This window comes from Lepidochelys kempii, chromosome 6, assembly GCF_965140285.1.
Source record: "Lepidochelys kempii isolate rLepKem1 chromosome 6, rLepKem1.hap1, whole genome shotgun sequence".
Lineage (NCBI taxonomy): Eukaryota > Metazoa > Chordata > Testudines > Cheloniidae > Lepidochelys > Lepidochelys kempii.
The window spans coordinates 52,014,019-52,041,241 of record NC_136385.1 but is presented as its reverse complement, the minus strand read 5'-3'; the positions used below and the strand labels follow the sequence as shown (position 1 = coordinate 52,041,241).

Below are 27,223 nucleotides of genomic sequence, written 5' to 3'. Positions count from 1 at the left end.
CTCGCGCCCTGCACTCAGCACTCCCATCCAAGCCCCACCCCCTTGCATCTGGAGCCCTACCCCTGAACCCAGCCACCTCCCTGGTGACCTCAACCCCCCCACACCAGAACCCCCAACACAACAAATCCCACACCCTATGCACCTGGACTACCCCAACTCGCCCCCCCCCCACACCTGAAACCCCCAACTGAGCCCCAACCAGCTGCACTCAGACCCCCACCCCACCAAGCCCCACTCCCCCAGTACCCAGACTCCCCCTGCCGAGTCCCTTCACCCCCCCACACACCTTCATCTGGACCCACTGTAGAGTCCCATTATCCCTGCACCTGGAACCCCCCAGTGCATCCAGATTCCCCCACACCCCAGTATCCCCACTGAGATGCCCCCACCCAGAACCTTAACACCCCACACCTGGATTCCCCCACACTAAGCCCATCCGAGCTTGGATCCTGCCAGGCTGAGCCTGCCTGCCCACACTTGGTGCGCCTGGCATGCAGGGGCAGGCCTGGCCCTTGTGCTACGTTAGGGTGGGTGCACCCTCATTACAAGTCCATGTCCCTGAAGGGGAGGGCAGGGGAGGGGAAGGGAGTGGGCGCCCTGCAGGGTGATCTCCCACCTCCGTGCAGCCAGTGGCCCGTGCTCACCGCTGCCATGCTGGAGCCTCCACCTTTATTTATTTACAAATAAAATTTGCAGATTTTTAAATATTGTGCAGAATTTTTAATTGTTTTGCACAGAATCCTATTAGAAATACTATTTACAAGGCGTGAAGAAGGTATTTGAATAAACAAGTCTGAAATCGCTCTGACAACCATTACTGTCAGTAAGAAGGAACTGAGAAGAGCTGAGGGTGGCTCCTCTTATACTAGCACACAGTGGCGAGTGGCCACAGGGGGCACTCCAGCCACCCCAACAGGTACCACTGAGGGGAAAAAAGTCTCTGACATCTGTGCACTAGGCATGCACACACCTACGGTGGAATGAACATGTGCAACCACTAGAAGAACAGAGCCTATTCTAAGTGCAATTCTAGATTCCAGGGTCAAAATAATGGCTATCAGAAGATTTGATTAATCAAACAAAGTGATTCAGCATTAAGTTCATTTGGTACTTACTGTTTGCATTGATTGGAATGGAGCTGCATTAACATTGATTCCACTGCTATGTAAAGGTTTGCTAGACCCAGCCTGGAATACCTGCGGCTGGGGTGCAGTAGGAAGTGGTGATGATGCTGGGGTTTGGTCTGCACTCAAAGACAGTGAAGCCTAGCAATTGAAATGAAGAGCACTTAAGCAATAATTCATACAGCAACTGATTATGTCAAGTCATCCTATACCAAATTATAGGCAAGGCCTGTAAAATATTGCTACTGACATGAGCTACCTCAACTAAACTGTAGCCCCCCGCAGCACAACTGGATGAATGAAAACAAAGAAGTCTTCCCACACTCATGAACCTCAGAGAATGACAGAGAAGTGAGTGAATGGAGGAAAAGCAAGTGCCCACTATGACACCTACTAGCCATGGTCAATAACGTCCTCCAAGCTAGCATCCTGTATACTTATGCGATGCAATTCTCCACAAGGTGCTCCACTGAAAAGTACTAGCCCCTCTCCTCTTTATCAGCATCTCGCTGCTGGTGATTTAATAAATTTAAGCCTTGAATACAGACGACTCAAACAACTGCTATCAAAAATATAAGATGTCACAAATAAGGTCAAGGCATTTGTAATAAAAAAGGCCTTATCAATTGACACCTGAAACAAATATTTTAACTATGAAGCTTTATCTTCAAAGTGTCATACACTACCCCTTTATTCACTTGCAGATTGAGATAGTATATTGCTCCTAAAATAAAATTTAATAGGACTTGCCTGAATCTGGTCAATTGATTCTTTCTGTGGCCGTTGCTCTGTTGTATGAGAAGGCTGATACATGGGCTGGGATGCTGTGTAACCCTCACTTGTAGAAGAAACCAAGGGCACCTGCCAGAAAGAATTTAAGATTAGTAGAAGCTCCTTCAAGTTTTACAAACTGGAGAACCAAACAGGACAACTTTGGAAGGAACTGTGCCTGTAGTAAAAATCTTGTTACGGATACACAAAATTTTTACTAATATCCACAGTAGCAATATACTTATGCATAATTTGATTAAATTTAGTAATGCTGAAACAGGGGCAAAGCGAATTTATTTTAATTGATTTGTTCTAGTGTACACCCACTGCTCTGGAGAAAAGTTTTAAGTTCATTTATATTTTTGTCCAATCCAGTTGAAGGTGTAAGTTTTGATTTAAATGAAAATTCTTCCTACTGTTATGTCTCCTAAGAAGACCACAAGAGAAAGCACATAGCATACTAGGGATGAAGAAGAGTGTGTAGCAGCAGGCACATAGGTGATGTTTGTTGGCATGAACCCACCCGAACTAAATTTACCTCCTTTTAACTCAACTTCCTTGCAGGCTTTGTGGCCTGATGGTAAGTTAGGGGGTGAAGCAGACCAGTAAAGTTGTTTTAAAAACTGCTCTGCTTCCATCACCAACATGATCTGAAAATAAAAGCACTGCCTTGCAACAGAGGTTTGATGGCAATTCTTGAGAGGAAGTCCACAAGACTGGTTGCCAGAGTCACCTTTTTTGAACCATCACATGTCCCTAATCCATTGTACAGCAGAGCTGGAAGCAGTTTAGCTGCTAGCTACATAAATGGTTGAGGAATGACTGTTAGAACTCGTTTGGACCGGGGGGGGGGGGGGGAAGTGCATTGAGGAAAACCCATAAGCACCACTTAACATTGTAAAATGCAAAAAAACCCTGGAAAATATAAAGTGGGAGGGAGGGGGGAATGAATGCACCCAGGGCACACGCATGGCCCCTAAAGCAGAATCCGTGTGGACAATCACTGTAAGAACACACGTTTCCCACACAGAGTTTAGTGTAAAAGGCATGTTACTCCTAATGCACATTTTCAATCTCTATTACTCCACATGGCACTTCCTGTTGATCTTCAATGGTGAAGCATTTGTCAGTCTTCTAGCAGGGATGCTTCCTGCTAGTTTCCATTCATTCCAGGGCTTTTATGCCTCTACTGAACAAAAAAGTCATGAGACCCTCTACACCGTCACTGATTCTTGTATCAGCTTTTCCCGATGTAAATTCAGCCACCATCAAGTTCGCAGACACCAAAATTGAAGGGGAGTGGAAACTAACAATACCAAAAAATCTTACAAGAAAAAATAAGCTTGATTTCTGATGCATCTAATGGTTAACCTCTTCCAACACAATAGTTACCAATTAAAATAAACCTAAAGCAAATTAAAGATCTAGTAAATGATTTATCGAGCATAGATCTTACCTGCGTAGCTTCTGGTTGCACAGGAACTTGGTTAGGCTGGGCAAGTCTAGATTCAGCATGAACTGGAAATACAATAAACTTTTATTTACTATGTAACTGTATACTTCTTACATGGTATAAATTATAAGCGGGACTGGAAACACCACCTTTTACTAAGATTGCCCAACACAGCCCATAATAAGTTGTTTACAACTCTGCCAAACTAACATTTTGGGTTGAAATTTTTCAGGTTGATTGTCAGCCTCAGGATGAATTTTGAGGGGAAAATTGCAGCTAAAATGGTTCATCCATTGTGGAGAACAAGGACAGGGAATCTTGGGTTCCATTCCAGCCTGTGGAGGAGAGTGTTCCCATGTGGGTACAGATTCTTCTGACTGTTTCACCTCTTCTGCTCCACCACAGTCCTCTCTCCTCCTCACCCTGGCTCCTTGTCCCAGTCTCTAGCAAGTCCCAGTCCTGTGCCTCCTGACTCCATTCAAGCGCCAGTCCTCCCTCCTTGTCTGCATCTGAATCAGGCAGTGTGCTCCACTGTGCTGCCTGGGCCCAGCAGTGAGTCACTGAGAGTACAGGAAAGAGACACCCTGATCACATTTCAGGTGCCCAAACCTGGCTTAGCTGGCAGCAGCCTAGAACTGCAGTTGCGGCAAAAGGCCTGCTCAGCCCTGAGCTGGAACATTCTCAGTGCAGATGGAATCTTTGGGGAATTTGACTGCTAAAATCAAAGTCTCTACTGAACACATGAACCACTGTTTTTCAGAGGCTTATAAATTGGCATGATGTGGGTGGGTTTTCATGAGGACAGCAAGAGGAACATCCCTGCCACAACAGCCACAGCCTTCAAAATTTCAGGTCTCTTCTCCAAAGCATGATACACTAAAGCTATTTGTAGAAAAACTCCAAGAGTTTTTAAAATGGGCAAAACATATTTTTCTTGATTCTCTCCATTCCTCTATCAAATTCCTGTCAAACCTACTGGCAAAGTGTCCCATTTTCGCTAGTGCTAGTTGACACAAAGGATTACAACCTACTACTACTACTATCAGTTACTCTGTTATCTCAAGTGTCAGGGCTTGGAGCAGTGGATCAAAGATTCCAAACCCACTGATGACTCATCATACAATGATCAATAGGTCACATAACGGAATTCTGATTTTTTAGTTTGCTTTTTTTAAAAAAGGAAGTTACGTACACAAGTGTTAAATGTTCATTACGGTTGCAAAGTTAAGTAGGGCTGTCGATTAATCACAGTTAACTCACACAATTAACAAAAAAATTAATCACGATCCAGTTTTAATCGCACCATTAAACAATACCAATGGAAATGTAATAAATATTTTTGCATGTTACTCAACATTTTCTAATATATTGATTTCAATTTCAAACACAGAATACAAAGGATACCGTGATCACTCTACATTTTTATTACAAATGTTTACTGTAAAAAAAATAGTATTTCACTACACCTAATACAAGTACTATAGTGCAATATTTTGAAAGTTGAACTTACAAATTGTAGAACTATGTACAAAAAAAACTGCATTCAAAAATAAAAATTTAAAACTTTAGAGCCTACAAGTCCACTCAGTCCTACTACAAGTCCACTCAGTCCTACTTCTTGTTCAGCCAATTGTTCAAACAAGTTTGTTCACATTTGCAGGCGATAACGCTGCCTGCTTCTTGTTTACAATGTCACCTGAAAGTGGGAACAAGCATTCACATGGAACCGTTATAGCCAGCGTCATAAGATATTTATGTACCAGATGCGCTAAAGATTCATATGCCCCTTCATGCTTTGGCCACCATGCCAGAGGACATGCTTCCATGCTTGTTAAAAAAATGTGTTAGTTAAATTTGTGACTCAATTCCCTGGGGGAGAATTGTAGGTCTTCTGCTCTGTCTTACCCGGATTCTACCATATATTTCACGTTATACCAGTTTCGGATGATGACCCAGCATACTGTTCATTTAAAGAACACTTTCAATGCAGATTTTACAAAACGCAAAGAAGGTACCAATGTGAGATTTCTAAAGATAGCTACAGCACTCAACCCAAGGTTTAAGAATCTGAAGTGCCTTCCAAAAAATCTGAGAGGGACGAGGTGTGGAGCATGCTCTCATTAGTATTAAAAGAGCAACACTCAGATGCGAAAACTACAGAACCCAAACCACCAAAAAAGAAAAAAAATCTTCTATTGGTGGCATCTGACTCAGATGATGAAAATGAACATGCGTCATAGAATATCAGGGTTGGAAGGGACCCCTGAAGGTCATCTAGTCCAACCCCCGATGTGTCAGTCTGCACATCTTTGGATTGTTAATGAACAGAACCCATCATCAGAATGGATGGATGGATGTCTTCTGGAAGGTCGGCTGAAGCATGAAGGGACATATGAATCTTTAGTGCATCTCGCACGTAAGATATCTTGCAACACCAGCTATAACAATGCCATGCGAATGTTTGTTCCCACTTTCAGATGACATTGTAAGCAAGAAGCAGGAACCATTATCTCCTGCAAATGTAAACCAACTTGTTTGTTTGAGCGATTGGCTGAACAAGAAGTAGGACTGAGTGGACTCATGGGCTCAAGTTTTAAAGTGTTTTATTTTTGAATGCAGGTTTTTTTGGGTACATAATTCTACATTTGTAAGTTCAACTTCCATGATGAAGATATTGCACTACAGTACTTGTATTAGGTGAATTGAAACATACTTTTTTTTTTGGACAGTGCAAATATTTGTAATACAAAAATATATAAAGTGAGCACTATACACTTTGTATTCTGTGTTGTAACTGAATCAATATATTTGTAAATGTAGAAAACACGTAAAAAATCGAAATAAATGGGATTCTATTATTGCCCTAAAGTTAAGCACTCAAAAAGGTTAGGCAATGTCAGAATTAATGTTGCTTGTGCAACTATAATTCAGCCCCCTTGTGCAATACATGATAGAGTCTTTAATTACATGGTCACAAACTATTCCCACCCCACAAAGGATTCCTGACTCAAAGCACAGAATGGATAGTACTCACTTAACTGAGAAATTATTCAATATTTTGTTTTCTCCTTATCATTTAATGAGTGACCCCATGCCTTATTTATTGCACACTGATCAAACCCTGCTCTGAAAACAGAATTATTAAATTTTCACATGGGCTTTTCTATGGTGTTCATCACCATAGTGTCTGAGTGACTCACAAGTACTTTTTGATTACTCCTGTGAGATGAGGGAGTATTATCTGAATTTTACAGAAAGGGAACCGAGGCACAGAAATTAAGGTCAGAATTATCCACTAAATCCAGAAATATTAGCCTAAGCTCAGTGACATGTCCTTCACGAGCCAAACGCTTGGTCTTACGCTCAAATAATTGAAAGGACACCCAATTACCAGAGATTTTGGGCAATAATTTATACACCAATGCCACAAATGAAAATTAGAGCAATAGACTACTAGGTGTCTACAAAGTGCTCTGCAGCACAGCTGTATTCCATGAAAATCACATAATGACCTCACTGAACACCAAGTGGGTTTAACCTTAGAGATAGCAGGGTTAGGAATGACTGAAATCAAGTTAGTTTTGCAAACCTCCCCCAAGATGCAGTTTTATGATTTACCATTACAAACCTGGAGGGCAAACCATCTGAGGCATGTCCAAGTTTTGTGCTGGATTCATGGGCTGTGCTGATACGATGGCAGGATCAAGAGCCTGATTTTCAAACTCCAACATGGAATCCTAATAGAATAATTCAACAGGATTAAAAATGTATTAAATTAGATTGTTATGATCAGCTTTTTGGTCTTTTTTTTTTAAACGAAAAATAGGAATATCAATATATTTAAAATCAATTAAGATTTCAAGGATTCTCCTGCACCACTTACAACCCCAAAATTACGGAACTTACCTCACAACTATGAAGTATACTCCACTGAAAGATAATTTAACTATGTCAGCTTGTTTTCATAGGCAAATAGAACAAAGTACAAAAGACAAGCAGGTAACCTGTTCTTTACTATTTAGATGGCTTTATTATTTTTATTTTGGATAACTGAGGCATTACTAACAAAACGTAAGAAAGTTTAGTGTCCCTCTTAAACCAGTTCACCACAGCAGAGCAACTACATACCTGCATGAAGTTGTATGGGCCCTGCATCTGTGCCATAAGGTCCTGTACTCGCTGTTTCCTAACAAGAGGGTCTGCTTGAGTCACAGTACTGAGAGCATGGGGTTCAGGAACTGGAGGAGATGTAGCTTGTGGTTGTTGCTGGAGTGAATTTACAACCTAGTGACGAAGTAACAATTGGCTCATGGGTTTCATCTACATATTTGGTTGAGAATATCAGAAACAATTTATCAAAAAGAGTAAAAACTTGGAACTTTGATGACAAAGGTTTGGCCAACTAGTAAGTGCAAAACAACTCCAAGTTCTTGGAAAAGAGTATGACTGTATCTTTCTACAATGCCAGCACAAGGGGCCTCTATTACCAGTACATAGGTTTCCTAGGAGGTTTAATGCCTTATTTTTCTATACATTTCCTTTGCTTTTTTCAGAACTATGAACTGCTCAAAGAATGCTGCTGTGACAAAAGGTTTAGCAACCATTACAATTACTTCAATTATTCAATATCCATCCACGCACCATCATGGTGCATTGTTTTTGACAGGTGAAATACAAAAATCAGTTATTTGTCTACCAATGAGACTAAGGAAGCATCTACACCTGGAAGTTTACCAAAATAGTTATTCCAGAATAACTCTCCATGTGGGCACACTCAGGGTACATTTACACTTGCAAAGTTACAGTGCCACTCAGAGCGCCAAAGGAAAACCACTGTTGTGTCCTTACACTGACAGCTGCCTGCGCAATAGCATGTTCACACCTGTGGCACCATTCAGAGCGGTGCACCATGGGCAGCTATCCCACAGAGCACCTCTTTCTCTTTTGCCGCTAAGACTTGTGGGAAGGCCTCGTGGGGCGTCCTGGGTCCTGTCGCAATGCCTAGTGATTCACTGCTTCGCATCCCAGCGATCACTGTGCTTCCGTCTACATTTGGCGCCATCTTTCAATGGTTTGTGTACTGTGCACCCTGCCCCTTTCGGGCTTCAGGAATGGATCCCAAGCTGTTGACCAGTATGCTGTTCGCACTGACCAACACGTTACGAGTGACAGTGGAGTTATTCCTTAAACTACAAAGGCAAGGAGTGAGACATTGATCTCGCCACATGTAGTAGCTACGACATGAGATTGCTTGTGGCATTCACGGAGGTGCTGACGACAGTTGAACACCGCTTTTGGGCTCAGGAAACAAGCACTGAGTGGTGGGATAACACTGTCATGCCCGTCGGGGATGATGAGCAGTGGCTGCAGAACTTTCGGATAAAGAATGCCACATTCATGGGATTAGGTGACGAGCTCGCCCCAGTCCTGCAGCGCAAGGACACGAGAACGAGAGCTGCCCTATCGCTGGAGAAGCACATGGCGATTGCACTGTGGAAGCTGGCTACTCCAGACTGCTACTAATCGGTTGCTAACCAGTTCGGGGTGAGAAAGTCAACTGTTGGAGTTGTGCTGATGGAAGTACGCAGGGCCATTAATCGCATCCTGTTCCAAAAGACTGACTCTGGGCAATGTGCGCGACATTGTGGATGGCATTGCACAAATGGGCTTCCCTAACTGTGGAGGGGCGATCAATGGCACACACATTCCAATTCTGGCACCCGACCACCTAGCCACCAAGTACATTAATTGCAAGGGGTATTTCTCAATGGTTCTCCAGGCACTTGTGGATCACCATGGGCATTTCACAGACATTAAAACAGGCTGCTCTGGAAAGGTGCATTATGCACACATCTTTTGGAACACTGGCCTGTTCAAGAAGCTGCAAGCAGGGACTTTCTTCCCGGACCAGAAGATCACCGTAGGAGAAGTCAAAATGCCCACTGTGATCCTGGGAGACCCCGCCCACCTCTTAATGCCATGGCTCATGAAGCCATATACAGGGCAATTTGACAGCAGCAACGAGTGATTCAACAACAGGCTGAGCAAGTGCAGAATGACTGTGGAGTGCGCATTTGGCCATTTAGAAGACTGCTGGCGATGCCTGTACGGGAAGCTGGACATGGCCAAGGACAATATTTCTATGCTTACAGCCGAGTGCTGTATGCTCCATAGTATTTGTGAAGGGAAGGGTGAAAGCTTCACTCAGGGCTTGACCACAGAGGCTCTGTGCCTGGAAGCTGAGTTTGAACAGCCAGAGACCAGGGCTATTAAAGGGGCACAGCGTGGGGCCATGAGGATCAGGGATGCTTTGAGGCAGCAATTTGAAGCTGAAAGTGACTAATATTTGTGGCTATGCTTGGGATTGCAGTGCCTGTAATGCTACGTGGTGACTGGTGCACATGATGCAAGAAGGGGCCTTAACATAATCGTATGTTGCTTTGCAGTGCTCTTTTTGCTTTCACTTAATAGAATAAAGATTGCTTTCAAACAAATAATTCTTTTATTGAAGAAAAAAACAACCAAAAGAGAGAGTCAAATGAAAAAAATCATCAGCAGGGAGGGGGATGGAGGAAGGGAAGGTCTCAGGGGGAGGAGGGGTCCCAGGACGGCTACAGATTTGTGTATATCCAGGGATCATACCCAACCTCCTTTGGAGTATGATGCAGGGGGTGCTGTACTTCAGCAGGGCCAAACTGCAGAGGAATTTGTGTTGAGTGCAGTGGGAGTCCACACTGCTGGACTGCGAGGAATGGAATGCTGCAGGTAGAGAGCGGAGCCAGGAGATTGATACGAGTGTGTTGGCAGTCTGGGGGCGTGGCATGGTAAAGAGTCTTGCGACCGCAGCTGCAGGGGAATGCGTGCATGGAGCTGCTCAGTTTAAAGAGCTAGTATCACCTTGGAGCTCCGTAACTGTTAAGAGCCACTCTGTGGCTTCTTTCTGGTGTGCTGCATTCTCCTTTTGGTCTCTCTTCTCGCTGTACCGCCACTCCTTCAATTCTTTTTTTCTTAGCGGCAAAGTGCATCATAACCTCACAAATAAAGTCCTCCTTAGTTCTTCTTGGACGCTTTCTAATTTTGTGCAGCCATTCTACCGCCAATAACAAAGAGGGAGGCTGTAATCTCAAGGTCATCTCTGTGAAGTTTAAATGCAACATTTTACAGAAGCAGTATTGTTTGCAACAGACAACACTGTTACAGTGCTTTAAAAACCCAGCCAGTACTCACACACCTATCACTAACTGGCAGTCCCCAGGCAAGCACACATGAGCCACAAGACCCCCAAAATGATGAGCAGCCACAGGGGCAGGGTAAATCACTATTCCTGCTGTACACTGGGCACATGGCTCTTGGGTACCTGGGGAGAGCCAGCACTGTAAGGTTGGCCTGATAATCATTCCTATTCCCCACACTTTCCACAGGAGGTGATTATGGAAGATATCTCGCTTCTGAGGGTGAGCAGGGAATCAAGGGAGGGTCTTCTCCAAGCCTGCAGCTTCCGCCCTGGCTCTTATGCGGCTAGCCTGTGTGCAGCAATGGTCCCCCCACCAAGTTACTGTTAATGGCGCAAGAAACAAAGCAGCTCTGCCGAGGAACCTGTGGCAGCAGATTGCCCAGTATCTCCATGAGAGATTCCTTGAGATCTGAGCGAGATTCCCATGAAGTGAGGGAGTCTATCAACAGCCTGTTCCACCGCTCAGGCTAGGCATGAGGTGGGAGACAAGCCTGCTTTCTGAAACCCTCCCACCCAACTCCTCGCTTCAGCAATTCCCAAAATCAGATCCACTTACCAGGGGCCTCCTCTCCTGTTTGCATTTCGTCAACCTCCAACTGCTGTAACTGGGTAGGCTCCAGGGGAGAAAAGAGCTCATGACTGCATGCATCTCTGGCCTCTGAGTCATCCTCTGCCTCTGGGTCCCCCTCCTTGTCCAAGATTGCCTCCTCCTAGATCAGTCCACTCTCGACTGGCACACGAGCCAACTAAATATCCACAGGGTCTCTCTCAGTGGAGGTGGGATCGCCACCAAGTATAGCGTCCAGCTCTTTGTAGAACCCGCAGCTCATGGGCACAGCACCAGAGCGGTAATTTGACTCCTGCGCCTTGTGGTAGGTGTTCTGCGGCTCCTTCACTTTGACCCTGCACTGCAATGTATCCTGGGTCATGGCCCCTTTCTATCATGCATCTAGAAATCCATAGGTTTCATAATTCTGACAGCTGGAACGCAGCTGTGACTGCACTGCCTCCTCTCCGCAACTGCCAATGAGGTCCAGCAGCTCTGCATTGCTCCAAGCAGGGGATTGTGTGGAGCTGGCATGGCCACCTGGAAAGATGCACTGAGACTACTGCACGCATCACCGAGCAAACAGGAAGGGGACTTTCAAATGTGCAAAGGAATGCATGGGATGGGGCTGAAGGATGGTCACCTCAGGCCAGGGCAGTAGAGCACTGCATCTACACAGTTTCTGCGCACTAACTGACTTGGCAACGTGTACACCTTGGAAGTTATAGCGCTCAAAACTGCTTTACTGCGCACAAATTTGCCAGTGTAGATGGGGCCTTATTCTGAAATCAAGAGTTTTTTTCCAATTTAACTTAATCCACTAAACTAAATCAGAAAAAGGCATTCATTTCTGCAATAAGGGAGTTCCACATGGAGTTATTTCTGAATATTATTCAGGAATATCTATTTTGGTAAGTTTCCAAGTGTAGACATGCCCTTATAGTCTGTTTCAACAGGGTTTCTAAATCTTAGGTAGGCCTAACCAGCTTTGTAGGGACTTAAGTAACCAGATGTTATTCTACATAAATTGCCTGAGAATGCAGTGACCTCTGGTCTCAGGCAGCCTGGTCTAGCGAAAATGGGCGCCCAAACAGTATTCTGAGACAGGCCCAGAGGTATGGTTAAGCCTGGAGGTGCAAGTTAAGATGCTCAAGCAGTAGTCTCTTAAGTCTGCTCTGCAACCTGTATACCCTGAACACAAACAGTATAGAGTAAAGGATCTCTACCACACATTTGGAGACAAAGAATAGTGGGATTTTCTTTACACATTAGAGTCTCAAGGGCGGGGGGGGGGGGGTGTGGTGGTGTCACAGTAACAGGACTGCAGTATAGCATATGATTACATTCAGGCATGAAATAACTGAGCAGCAGGAGATGGCAAGCAAGAGAGGTTAAGACTTAGAAGAGGCTCGTAACTGTGTCCAAGCTTGAGAACATTCCCTGCTGATCCCCAGAAGCCAAACACAGTGGTGGCCCTTTCAAATATTAATTGGGATCATTACTGGTAATCTGTCCAGAGCCTCTCTGTATCTAGGAGTTAGTAAATGCCAAAATCTAAAGAGTTACAGACCAGGCTCAAACAGACCCAACATCAAATTATGCAGAAATGCCTTTGAAATCTAGCTGTACTGGTCATTGTAAATGGTGCACATGGCTTGAGGGAATCAAGGGAAGAATACTTATAGGAACAAAAAACATACCTAACATCTGATTGTCTAAGATGAAGACTGTTCACAGTTGTGATGGCTAATACTCAGAATCATGCTCTCGGAGGGGGAAATTCTATGACTACAGTATTAATTAGTGTCTTCATAGCTGAGTTCCTTTTGTCTCACCCTCAAACGCTGTCAGATGAGCTACTTTCCGATGGTGTCCAAAAATGGTCTTATTTCGCTACAACTAGGTGTCTACAATTTTTTAGTTTATGTGAATTATTAGTTCACTATGATATTCTGCACCGAGCCAGCATTTCCAGAGATGGGTATGGCTATTTGCGCCTGCCCAATATTTTGGAGGCACTGATTAGTGTACAGATATTCCTGACTTATATTCCTCTTCTACAGCATTTGAGCACAGATACGTGAAGTTAATATAATACCACTTTAAAAACAATGACCGATTTCCACTTCCACAAAAAACCCAGACTTAGCACCAATTTTGTGGGACTGGTGATGTTATGTTTTCCAAAAGGTACCCAAAAGGTGATGTTATGTTTTCCAAAAGGTACTGGAAGAAATCTGACATCACTAGATGTCTTGAGTGACCGTGGAGCAAAGGATGGAGGGAAGTGTGGCATTCAGAAACACAACAGCACAGAGCACAGCTTCACACGGTAGTAAAGTTTTGAAAATCCTAGTGGCTAGGAACCCCCAGCACCAAGAATAAATTTAAAAACCCACCAACTTCCACCCACATTTTGGTTTAAAATTCCTCATGTCCCAGTGCACACAATTGGCCATCCAAAGAAGACCCTTTGAAAATTTCCATTATAAGTACATATGATTTAACACCATCTCAGAAGCATTGCCCAAAGTGAGGGCTTTTTGTTTAAGTTTTTTAAGTCTTCTGAAAAGATTACACTACATTTAATTCCCTCTCACTTTATAAGGCCCAATTCTAAATTTTTGCTTTGTACAATCCCCAAAATGCCAATTATAGAGTGGTTCAGTGTGAAATAAAAAATAGAAAGATTGTTTGGAGAATGGAAGTTAGATTGTAAAACACATTTTGAAAACAATGATAAGATCGCAAGTATGGAATCCCCCTCACTTAGATATTGGTACAAAGCTTTGACAATAATTGATTCCATTTTTTTAAAAGCAGACACAAAACTTGGTTAGCAGCTACTGGCTTAATATAACGAGGCTATAAGTCTAAAAAACCATGGTTTGAAATTGACTAGTAAAAACATCCAACCTAAGTAGTTTTGAGCAAATCTATAAAAACTGGACAGTTTTTGCATGAAATTTAAAACTGCATCTTTTAAGAAATGTAGCACGCTGAATTAGATGAGAGAAATGCAATGCTGGAGGGAACCTCAAGAAGTCATCTAGCCTCCCATTATGAGGCAGGATGAAGTATGCCTACCACCAATCCTGTCAGATGCTTGTCTAACCTATTTCTTAAAGCTTCTGTAGCCCTACGTAACCTGTTCTAATGCTTGCCTAGCCTCATAGTTAGGTATTTGCCCAATACCTAAACTAAATTTCCCTTAGCTCAGGCACTAATTTTTTAAGCCATACAAAAATTTGCAGAGGAGTAAATCTTGAGTATATCCTTGTAATGAGTAGTTTTTAGAGAGAATTTAAGATCACGGTCATTTCCACCACCACACCGTTTCCTTCAGAAGTCAACATTTCTCCTTCAGAGAAACTCATGAATTGCATCCTTTCAAAACATCAAATATTTCTCAACACAACCAAAGCAACAGGCGGCCCTCAGTTAAGATGGATGCCGACTTCTGAGAGCAAAAGGGCTGGCATCCTCCCTGATAAAAAAATGGCTTAATTCCCATTGCATAATAGTGGCTATCTTCGCCAAGAGAAGCTGTGACCTCTGTCCCATGGAGTACATTGGGAAATGATGGCCATTTTAAAAAGAGGGCCATTCTTTGTGAACTTCTCTGAGGAAGTCTTTGTCTACTATTCTCTACTGAAGAGCAAAAAACATACAATTACGAAGAATGGAACAATGTGACCCTTAATCTTCAACATTTCTTTCCATAAACTACCCCACAGAACCAGATTGACACACAGGGCAGGAGAGAGCTGGGGGAGGTGCACGTGCACACACGCACTTAAAGGGCAGGAGGACTAGGGTTTACTTTCCTACCACTTTGTGTTGTTCTGGAAATGCAAAGCAGCTGTAGACCAGGTTTAACTGCCCAGTAGTGATACCATGAGAAAAAATATGTAAAGGCTCTTTAAAAATCATTTCATGTAGGACTACTACACATTTTAAAATTTATCATAATTGTATAGCTTTGCATAGCATCACTACTGTGTAGAGCTGTTTGAGAGTCCAACTGTACCATAATGCTTGGTTAACTTAAGTTAAACCTTTACTCAATTTCCTGGGTTTATGCTTCTTGTTTTGGGTATAAAATCCTAACTTTTTTAAATTCCAAATTACTCATACTCAACCTTGCTGCCATCTTAATTAGGGTTGTCAATCACCGTTAACTCACACGATTAACAAAAAAATTAATCTCAATTAAAAAAAATTAACTGATTGATCAGTTTTAATCGCACTGTTAAACAATAGAATACTAACTGAAATTTATTAAATATTTTGGATGTTTCTACATTTTCATATATATGTATTTCAATAACAGAATACGAAGTGCATATTTTTATTACGAATATTTGCACTGTAAAAATGATAAAAGAAATACTATTTTTCAGTTCGCCTCATACAAGTACTACAATGCAATCTCTGTCATGAAAGTGCAACTTACAACGGTAGGGTGTTTTTGTCACATAACTGCACTCAAAGACAAAACAATCGAAGATTTTAGAGCAGAGGTCTCAAATTCCCAGCCCGCAAGCCATCTGCGGCCCACAGGGCTCAGCTGTGTTGGGGCCTGGTCTCTCCACTGGCCCCACGTGCCGCCCCCGGGCACTCCCTCCCCCCAGGCAATTTACAATGACCCAGGGCCCCGGCAGCGCAGCAGAGCAGAGCAGCATCTGCCTGCTCGCTCCTGGTGTCTGCCGGCCCCTCCCTGTGGCCCCACAGTGGGGAGGGACTAGGTTGTGCCTCCATGCGCTGCCCCCACCCTGAGCACCCCTGCGGCCAATGGGAAGCTGCAGGGGCAGTGCCTGGGGGCAGCAGCGTGCGGAGGCCCCGCAGCTCACCCAGTCTTGGATCCCCAGGTAAGGGCTGCACCCCCTCCCAAATCCTGCACCTCCACCCCTCCCCCCACATACCCCTCAAACTTGCTCCCAGAGCCTGCACCCCAATCCCCTACCCCAGATCTCCTCCCTCACCCCAACTCCCTCCCAGAGCCTTAGGCAGGTGGGGGGGTGGAGTTTTTTTGGCGGGGGGGGGGGGGGCAGGTTCTGGGAGGCATGAGTGACATTATTGGTCCGCTGGGAGGATTTGAGGACTAGCACTGGCCCTAAGGTAAACTGAGTTTGAGACCCCAAGTCCACTCTGTCCTACTTCTTGTTCAGCCAATGGCTAAGACAACAAGTTTGTTTACATTTACAGGAGATAATGCAGCCCTATCATTTACCAGAGAGCAAGAACAGGCATTTGCATGGCACTTTTGTAGCCAGCATAGCAAAGTATTTACGTGCCAGGTATGCTAAACATTTATATACCCCTTCATGCTTTGGCTACCATTCCAGAGGATATGCTTCCATGTGGATGACGCTCAATAAAAAAGTGTGTGTTAATTAAATTTGTAACTGAACTCCTTGGGGGAGAATAGTAAGTCTTCTGCTCTATTTTACCCGCATTCTGCCATATATTTCATATTATAGCACTCTCGGATGATGACCCAGCACAAGTTCATTTTAAGAACACTTTCACTGCAGATTTTGACAATGCAACGCAGCATGAGATTTCTAAAGACAGCTACAGCACTCAACCCAATGTTTAAGTGCCTTTCAAAATCTGAGAGGGATGAGGTATGGAGCATGCTTTCAGAAGTCGTAAAAAAGCAACACTCCAATGCGGAAACTATAGAACCTGAATCACCAAAAAGAAAATCAACCTTCTACTGGTTGCATCCATCCGAGTCAGATGATGAAAATGAACATGCGTCAGTCCACACTGCTTTGGATCGTTATCGAGCAGAACCCATCATCAGCATGGACGCATGTCCCCTGGAATGGTGGTTGAAGCATGACGGGACATATGAATCTTTCGCACATGTGGCATGTAAATATCTTGTGACGCCAACTAAAACAGTGCCATGTGAACGCCTGTTCTCACTTTCAGGTGACACTGTAAACAAGGAGGCAGCATTTATATCTCCTGCAAATGTAAACAAACTTGTTTGTCTGAGTAATTGGCTGAACAAGAAGTAGGACTGACTGGACTTGCAAGCTCCAAAATGTTACACTGTTTTATTTTTATTCATCGTTCTACATTTCTCAGTTCAACTTCATGATAAAGAGATTGCATGACAGTACTCGTATTATGTGAACTGAAAAATATTTCTTTTTTGCTTTTTTACAGTGCAAATAATCAAAAATATAAGCACTGTACACTTTGTATTCTGTGTTGTAATTGAATCAATATATTTGAAAATGTAGAGAACATCCAAAAATATTTAAATAAATGTTATACTATTATTGTTTAATCGTACGACTAAACAGATTAATCGCTTGACAGCCCTAATTTAAATATATGTGTGGGGGGGTTGTTTTGTTTTTTTAAGACAAGGAATGGGATCTAAGCATCAGAATATGGCACAGTCAGCAGCAGTTATACAAATGAAAAATCTTCTAGCTATAGACTGGTGTCTCACATCCATTCTAAGTACTGTTCATTCTGAAAACCATGAATAAATCTGTGGATCATGAATTTCTGATGGACTGGCTATAATATCTGGCAGAGCACATATCAAGATGGTTCCTCTTTTCTCAAGAAATCCTGAAGCAGTGACAGGCAGTTACTCCATCTCAAGGCTGAAAGAGCAAGGAAGACACCGCATGGAGTCAAAGGGAATAAAAATGTTCTTGGAAGGGGGCAGCTCTGGAACTTGATTCTGCATGAGATTAAGCTGAACCAAGCACTAATCCAGTCATATACACTGAAAGATTACTTTGTTCATATTATATACACACACACACACCCCTAATGGATGGAGTAAGTTCATGTTCAATCCACCGATCAAGAAGTTATGAAGTAAGACAGTGGATAACTATTCTCTCCAATACATGAAAATGTGTGTAAAGAGCCTCTGTTTTAGTAGAGTGGTGGATTTAAATATTAGATAATAAATCTATGTAAGTCACAGTATTTGTAAAATTCTTATTATTAGTGTTGTAATTCATATGTGCAAAACAGAGTGTTAAAGCTGAACACTCATTTTCATGACTTGTATGAAGAATGAATAATGCATTAACAGTTTTCTTTTTAAATATGACTTTTCTTCTAGAAGTAAAAATATATGTAGTACATATAGATTTATCTACGTCTGAGCAGACTTGTGAACAACCAGCAGGCAATGTAAACTGTGGTTGAGTTTACATGTGGAATTAGCAGCTGTATCACCAGGGAACTGCATAAAGCAATACAGCTCCATAATGCTGTCAATAGCTGTAACTACAATTTAGAAGTTTTACACTGGCTATGCATCAGTGACAATTTTAAAACTGCTTGTTACTCTTCTAGTTCCACCTCCTAAACCTACTACTACACTACTAAAGGAACTTCACCATTGAGATTTAGCTACATGCAAGGTTAATGCTATAGAGATCTTCGAGCTGGGTACACAATACCGGAAAATATGGCCAGCTCAAGACTGGTAAAAAGGTTATTTTTGCATTAAAATCTATTATGAATGTTTTGAAGAGTTGTGAGTCAGTGAAAACAGGGACTGCAATTTTACCAGCAGCACATAAGACATCTTACCTCAACCGTTTCAACTGTCCACTCATCTACCTGTTCCTTCTCACTGCTGCTGAACTGAGTCTCCGCCATGAACTGTCTGTTTACAAACTAAAATAAAAATGAAAAAAAAAGGTATGAAAGACAGACAGTGGCATTAAAACTAAAATAGTGACTGCGATCTTTCCACTGAATAGTACCTCAGTTGATTCAACTTCACTTGGTTCAGTGTATTCTTCTGTTGGCTCAGGTTCTATGAGAAAAATATACTATTTTAGGCACATTCCATTAAGTAAATGTATATGTTACTCTTTCCTTTTGACTCTGGGGGGGGGGAGGGGATAGTCCAATCCCAACCAGTAATTTAACAGTGTATCTTCCTTTGACAAACACTGTTTTTGTTGAATCTTTGTGATTTTAGAATTAGGAGAACATAGGTTCTGTTCTTAAACCTACAGCTCTACAGCAAACTGGACTGCAAGGGAAAGCAAGATGTGGTCACCAATTTTAATCTACACGATAGCACATAAACAGTTTCACTGTTAAGATGGATTCCTCAATAGAAGTGCAATGAGCTTTGTCTTGAGTGCATATTTTGAACATTTGCCCAATCAGTGAAGATCCCATTAAGTGGCTGTGCCTTGTTAGGCTGCTGCTATATTCAGGATTTTAATTGCTAGTTAGCTCATTCCTAACATTTATGCACTTTGCATTTATCTAGTATGTAGCCAGGCTACATATGTTCTTTTACAAAGCATGAAATTCTGTCTACGGCACTAGGCTGACTGAATAGTTCGGATATAAGAGCTTGATTTATTTCACATTTGTAATTATTTTTCCACTGCTCTCATGGACCCCAGGAAGTAGGGATAACAGTAGACCTACAACCTACATATGGAGACCAAAACAGATAAATGTACTTACCAGCTTCTGCTACAGGATCTTCCACTGCAGGTGCAGGGGCTGCCTCCTCTTCCTCACACAATCCATTCTGATGGTTGTGGGTACTATCAAAATAACTAGTTTGAAGAATACGTTCAACAACATCCTTCAAGGCCTTGTCTGCAAAGGAATTAAACTCTGGTCAAGTATAGACTAAAGATCATATAACTATTTTCCAGGATGATGTCTGTTTCCCCCCCCATCCCTCCCCAAAATCTCAAAACTTCTTTTCCATTTATTGGTAGGCAACATTTACTGTCCAGAATTAGTCTAATGTCACTTTGAATTTAATTATCTACCATGGAATGTCCTCTGGAATTTAACAATCAGAAATTAAAAGCATTTCCTGAGTTGTGCCAGCACTGCATACTGTCTGTTTATACATTAAACCACGGTAATTTAAAGAGCAGCTAACAACTTCAAAGTTATTTTGAAGCAATTCTTCTTCTTGAATCTATGAAAAGCTGAACTTCATTTCTGATTAGATCCTAAGGGGTAAGTATCTTAAAATGTACCATGAAATAAGTTGTTAGACACTGGTAACTCAAGTATATGCAAGATCTCCATGACATCTGCGTACACCCCCCCAGAACCATAGCATAACCCTAGAGTCCTGGAACGACTGCAAAGTCTAGGGTTATGCTACGATTCTGGGGGGTATACATGATGGTGGTCCAGAAGTGCCACTATGGCAGTCAGAGACAGCAGTATCATCTGCAGCACACATCTGGGGAGCGTGCTTCCCCTGAGACAGGGGGAATGCCCCAGCAAGGGGCATAGATCCCATAGGAGGATGCAGTCAGGTCGGGGGGGTTTGACCAATCCACATGCCCTCCCCTGATGGTCCCTTGCCACTTGAGTGCATTTGGTAAATAATCTGCAAACTGAACACTCCTCTTTAATGTAGGCTTTTCCTAGGGCCAGCAAGCCCCACATGTGGGGATCACTCCCCCACACTACAGATGTTTAAACCCTGATGAACACATCACCAGGGAAAGACAAACTACAGGTCATATACACTAAATCTAACACTATATTAAGGGATTGTGAGGTGAAAACGACAGAGCTCCAACCCCAGACACAGGCAGTAAAATGGAAGTGGGGGCACACCGCACAGAGCCAGGGGAGGTGCTAATCATAGGGCATAAGCACTGCCCCTCTACAGGTATGGCTTAGAAAAGTTTCTTCAGCTTTGGCTGGCGCGCATGCCCACACACCCACCCTAAATGGACTACACAGCTGCATCTACTCAGAGACGAAGAGATGCATCAGCCAGGCCAACTAATCTGCCAATGAGAACTTTTGACATGTGTCCAGTCTTTATCTCACCAACATATTACAACCCATTTGTTGCATGCAAATTAGCTGCAGAAGAATAGTGGCAATTGGTTGGGATACATGGAGTCATTTGACATCAGAGGTAAAAGCTGACCTGAACCTGTCCATAAGCCTATATCATAACTATATACAATTTTTAATAACTTATCTTTTTACAAAAAAAATTCTTCAAATATAGCATAGACACAAGATTTCTATTACTTTTATATATGGAAGTTTGAAGAATTTTCTTCCGTTAAACTCATTTGGGAGTGAATTTAAGTATGGTAGATGCTAAATTTCTTAAAGAACACAGTTTTCAATCAATTTTATGTCCAACTAATCTACTGAATTTTCAAAAATTTACTTCTGTGCTCAAAAATTAAGTTGTGTAACTTTGGATGATACACTGCATTTTTCATATATAGCAAAGATGTTAAATCCTTGCTTTAAGTACAAAATGGAACTCAGTCTAAAATATGGAGTCACAACAAGCACTTCCCTAATAAGCTGAATGCACTGTAAAGCATACATCTACATATCTTGGGCCCACACAAGAAAATCCTAATAGTATCTAGTTGTCACTTAAAATGCCATGTTTTGTTATAATTACAAGTAATTATTCTTTTGTGCATTATTTGTAATACTGAAAATACTAAAAACAAAACCCTGATTTTAACACCACATTTTCTAAGCGATGAAGAAAATAGAGAACAATTTCAACTGTAGAATAAGCAGCAACTGTAAATGAAAGCATACGCAAAGATTGCTTTTACTTGACAAAATTCTGCTTTACGTACAAAAATATTTTATCTTCCTAAAACTCTAAGTTGTTTTCAACAATTCTTGACAAGGTTAGCACATCCTTATGTCACATTTTCAGCCTAAACTATCTATTTGGTCCAAAATCACAAAGTATAATTATGTCAGAGAATTATTATCTCAACAGCTATAGCAGTTTTCAGAGAAAAGCAACCAACCCTGGAAATATTAAACCCCTTATCCTTTAATGGTTTATCTTATTCACACAAATATACTTCAAAACATCCATTCTGTGAAATATAATTGCTGAGATTCGTTTTAAAACCACACTCCTTTAATTCCTCCAACAGGAAGGTTCATTTCATCTCAAATTAAGCAATATGTTTGGATATATAGCTGTTTTCATAAAACCACATATGTAGATGGATTTACTTACACAAATAAAACAAACCATATCTTGCTAAGAAACCAGATGATATTCTTGCCAGATTTTCCAAAGAGCCGAACTCCCATTTAAGCACCTCAACAGAAGCTGAGGTCGCCTGAAAATTTGGCTACCATTTAAGCATTCCATTTAAAAAAAAAAAGTCATAACTTGCCTTGTTTAAGGTCTAAAACTAACCAAGTACATATTTAGTTGAAAAATATTCCTTGCATAACCCACAGTTTTCTAGAAAGCAAAAAACTGCTACTAAGCACGATCAGTGACAGAACACTGCTGAAGCAGCAGAAACTGGGGGCCCAGTAAGTGATGAGTAAGGTTGTGTCAGTGCCAAATACAATATGCACTAAGTTAGCATTTCACTGAACTACAGTTACAACATAGCTGAGACTAAGATAATTCAGTCACTATCCTGACAAGCAATTAGCAAAAGATAGCAATTCTGACAGTTAAAACTATAATCACAGGAATTTGTAATGTAACTTTTACTCATATATTTCGTATATTTTTTCCTTGCATTCAATCTTCTATTTTAAACATACTTACACGTAGTTCCACAAACAGGCTTATCCTTCCCTTCCAGTAAGTCCCACAGGTGAATGGATGCTTGTTCATACTGTTCATTCAACCTTCAACAAAAATATTAATTAATTGAAGCATAACATTACTTGACAGGTCTCAAAATTCTTATGCTGAAGATAATTAGAATAAATGCACTGATCAATATTAACATTACAGAGATTACTTAATAGTAAAACTAGCACATTACCTTATCTTCATGTCCCGCTCAGGGTCAACTAGCTTGTAAAACTCATCCAGCATTGTCAGTTCCTCCTCTGTCAGTACAGGGATGCCATTTGAGCCCTGTTTCAGGTCACTGCGCACTTCATCGTCTCCTAACTTGTCCAAAATAAACTGCAGCTCAAGTACAGTCTTTAAACGTTTCTGTTCAGCTTCTTCTCGCATCAGCTGCTCCCGGCGGGCTGTCTTCTTTATTGTTTTCTGGATCTGCTCACAAGGAAAGAGGAATGTTAGACTACTTAAGATAGATCATTTTGAGTTGCAGTCTAACTCGATCCAGTACAGAATCTATGTGTCCAGGGAACTGGCTTTTACATGCCACCACAAATACTATATTTTGTTTATATAAAGCAATGATACTCAAGACTGAGGCGCATGATCCACAAGTGGTTCTTTGATATGACTCTTGCAGCTCTTTACAGAACATACTAAAATACTGTGATATAATTAACAGCCAATCAAGATGCTTTTACATTATTAACTGATTGTAGTTGACAAAATACTTGGTCAATCATTTTGCTGTGAGAATTTATCTATCTATCTATACACACACACACACACACAGCCATCATACTGTTTAAACATGAATATATAGTACTATGGTAAATGAATCTATGCATTCACAAAACTGTGGCTCTTTTGGGTAATGCAAATCACTAATTTGGCTCCTGAACCACTGAGATCTGAGTACCACTGCTATCAAGCTACTGGCTCTAATCATAATCAATATAACCATCTTTAAGATTTTACCAAGATATTCTTCATATGTAGTACCAATGAAAGTATACTCCACTAAAAGAGAAAAATAACCGACATTTACCAACATTATCGAAGATCAACTTTAGAGACCTACTGTTGGAATATTATATTATGATCCCCCAACAAATCCACTTGTCTATTCGTATACAGAGTTATAAAAAGTCAGATGGAAAGGGCTGTGCCAGAGCAGTACAGTAATTCAGCTTCAGAAAAGAAAAGGAGCACCGGCGCTCTAGAGAAGGGGAAGAGCAACCCTTCGTCATCAATCTGCATAAGTACTGGTGACAAACAGAATAAAACTTCTGGCTAGTGACCTCAGGGGTTCACACAACAAATTTTTTTGGTGGCCTCAGAGCGTGGCCACCAACTACTGCTGGTCGTGGCTCTGACAATTTTTCCTAAAATACTTTATTTGTTTTTGTTAAAGTTAATTATGCACATACACATGTCCAAACCATTGCAATTTATTTATGTAAGGTTTGGGGGGAGGTGTTGGGGTTTTTTTCCACTCAGTAATAAAAACGTACAGTTGTCTCTATTCTTTACTGGACCTAAACAGAATAGAGAAACAAATAAGGTGCTTTGCACATTCTTGTCTTTGTTGTTGTTTTTCTTTTCTTTTTTTGGTTGCTTTTTTTTTTTTTTTGCTGCTGTAGAAAGGTATACTTGTATGTTAACATCACTTTTCACAGCCTCCCAGCTAGCTACTAAGTCTACTGGGAAAAGTGGTATTAAACAAATACAAATATCCCCGTTCACAGCAGATTTACTCAGCCCTTGTAAGCCCAGGGACAAGTTAAGTCCTGGATGAGGTGAGTAGGGAGGCAGCAGGGGCCAGGGACAACTGTGGGGAGAGGGGAGGAGAGAGAAGAAGGGAGAAACCAATTCTATTTCTCCAAGTTACAGAAGGACAATGACTTTGTTCCTTGGCAGATTGTGGGATTCATTTAAAGGGATGCAGCAGGGAGAAGACTTGGTGGCATGGTAGAAAGAAGAACAATTACTTATTTTACAGTAACTGTGGTTCAAGACACGTTGTCCATGTGGGTGAGAAGGTTACTCACCTTGTGCAGTAACTGAGGTTCTTCGAGATGGTTGTCACTGTGGGTGCTCCACTTTAGGTGTCTTGGCGCCCTGTGCTTGTAATCTGAGATTTGTAGTAGCAGTGCCTGGTTGGGCCGCGTATGCGCTGTAGCCATCTCGCGTTTCTCCAAGTGGTTACATAGCAGTGCAAAGCCAACCATCCCCCAGTTCCTTCTCTACCTCAGAAGGTGGCATTAAACTCCAAAGTGTAGGCTGGCGGGGGAGGGGGAAGGGAAATAGTGAAGCACTCACAGGGACAACCATCTCGAAAAACCTCAGTTACTGCACAAGATGAGTAACCTTCTCTTCTTCAAGGAGTGTCCTTGGGGGTGCTCAGCGGAGGGGTTTCGGAGTTGCTTCACTGGACGGTGGATAACACTGAGTCCAAACTGAGTGTCTGCTGCTGATTGTTGTTTTAAAGCATAATGTTTACTGAAAGTATGGGCGGATGCCCAGGTAGCTGCTTTGCAAATGTCAGTGACAGGCCACAGATGTTGATAACGCTCTGGTGGAGTGTGTATGTGTGTGTGTGTGTGTGAACTCCAAGTGGAGATTGCAGACTGCTTGTTTGATAGCACAAATGAATACATACAGATATCCATTTGTATAGTCTGTTTTGAGATGGCTTGGCCCTTCGAGCATTCTGTTATGGAAATGAATAGTTGAGATGATTTTCTGAATGTTTTTGTTCTATGACGCAAGCTAATGCTCTGCAAATGTCTAGCGTGTGGAGTGAGGCCTCCCTGTTGTCAGTATGGTGCTTCAGGAAAAATACATGTAAGTAAATGGGCTGATTTAAATGAAAAGGGGTGGAAACCTTGGGTATGAATTTAGGGTGTGGTCATAGGAGTACTTTATCCTTAAAAAAACGTAGCATAAGATGGGTGTGCCATTAGGACACCAAATTCTCCCACCCCATCTTTGCTGATGTGATGGCAATTAGGAAAGCAACCTTCACTGTTAAGTGCAACAAAGCAAGTTGCAAGGGATTCAAATGAGTCTCCCATGAGACTGCATAGAACAAGGTTGAAATCCCACATGGCAGTAGGGTTTCTTAGTGTGTGATAAGTGTTTTCCATGCCTTTAAGGAAGCATTTAGTCATTAGGTGAGCAAAGACAGTGACTGCGTCCACCTTGTCGTGGAAGGAGGTGATGGCTGTCAAATGTAATCTGACTGAGCTGGTGGATAGCCCTGATTTTTTAAGTCCCAGAATCCTCGACTATATACTAGGGCCGACTGTGGAAAAAATCTGCTTGTACTGGCATCAAGTGCCGAATCGTTTCCACCTGTGTGTCTTTCTTGTGCTTAGTATCTGACCGTTCGGTAGAATAACTTTCACTTCCTCGGAACAGTCCTTCTTGACCCCCCATTAGCCATGGAGTAACCAGGCCTTGTGGCGGAGTACTGCGAGGTTGGGGTCACGGACAAGCCCTGCATCCTGTGACAGAAGGTGAAGCACTAAGGGAAGGGTTCGAGGCAGTTTCACTGCCATCTGTCTCAGGTATGGGAACCACGTTCATCCGGGCCACGTGGGTGCAATGAGAACGACCCTGGATTTGTCCTGCCTGATCTTGTGAACAACTCAGCTCAGTAGTGGGATCAGAAGAAAAGCATACATCAGTGGCGCTTCCCATTTTGTGAGGAGAGCGTCGCCCAGGGAGAGGTGTCCCAATCCAGCCAAGGAGCAATATTGTGGGCACTTGGCACTCTGAGCTGCTGCAAATAAATCTATGGAACCCCCATAGTTTGAATACGGCTTTGAGAACTCTGGGATCCATCTCCGACTCATGGATTTGTGAGAAATCTCTGCTTAGTTGGTCCACTGTTGTGTTCCGACATCTCAGCAGACAGGATGCCAATATCTCTATGCTCTTGGTGTTGCACCAATTCCAGAGGCGTATTGCCTCTGCACATGGAGGATATGATCGTGCTCCCCCTTGACAATTTATATCGTAAATGCATGGTATATTGTCAGTAAGGATCTTGATAGCATTGTTCTTGATTTAAGGGAGAAAGTGCTTGCATGCATTTCGGACTGCCCTTAGCTCCAAGGATGGACCAGTGGCCATGGATCGATTTGCCACATAAATGCGCCCCCCAACAAACTAGAGAAAAGTGTGTCATGACTGTCATGGTTGGAAATTTTTGTTGGAAAGGGATTCCTGAGCAGACGTTCTGTGGTTGCGTCCACCATGTTAGCGAGTCTTTTACTCTGCAGGGCTTCTGTTGAGAGAATGTGTGTGTGTTATATACATGGTTCAAAGCCAGGCCTGTAAGCATTGCATGTGGAGCCTGGCATATTGTACGACAAACATTGCTGGCGACATGTGCCGCAAGAGTTGTAAATGTGTGGCAGATGTTAGTGAGCTGTCCATCACTGTTGAAATTTAGGTTGACTAGGGTAAGGAAGCACTGTGGGGGTAACAT

The 27,223-nt window shown here is 42.2% G+C and overlaps 1 protein-coding gene across 5 annotated transcripts in view; it reads right to left on the bottom strand.

The window, feature by feature from the left end:
* Nucleotides 1–27,223, bottom strand: part of CAPRIN1 (cell cycle associated protein 1) — an 82,083-nt gene that overhangs the window by 20,453 nt on the left and 34,407 nt on the right. For 4 of the 5 annotated variants that reach the window (XM_073347912.2, XM_073347915.2, XM_073347916.2 and 1 more), the window contains exons 5-14: nt 22,922–23,160; nt 22,699–22,781; nt 19,614–19,751; nt 18,890–18,942; nt 18,714–18,800; nt 7,477–7,632; nt 6,977–7,085; nt 3,352–3,413; nt 1,875–1,985; nt 1,116–1,265 (exon numbers count right to left, since the gene is read on the bottom strand). In XM_073347912.2, coding sequence (XP_073204013.1) covers nt 1,116–1,265; nt 1,875–1,985; nt 3,352–3,413; nt 6,977–7,085; nt 7,477–7,632; nt 18,714–18,800; nt 18,890–18,942; nt 19,614–19,751; nt 22,699–22,781; nt 22,922–23,160 — 1,188 coding nt within the window. The remainder of the gene's footprint in view (nt 1–1,115; nt 1,266–1,874; nt 1,986–3,351; nt 3,414–6,976; nt 7,086–7,476; nt 7,633–18,713; nt 18,801–18,889; nt 18,943–19,613; nt 19,752–22,698; nt 22,782–22,921; nt 23,161–27,223) is intronic. The other variant, XM_073347914.2, reaches the window with a different exon arrangement.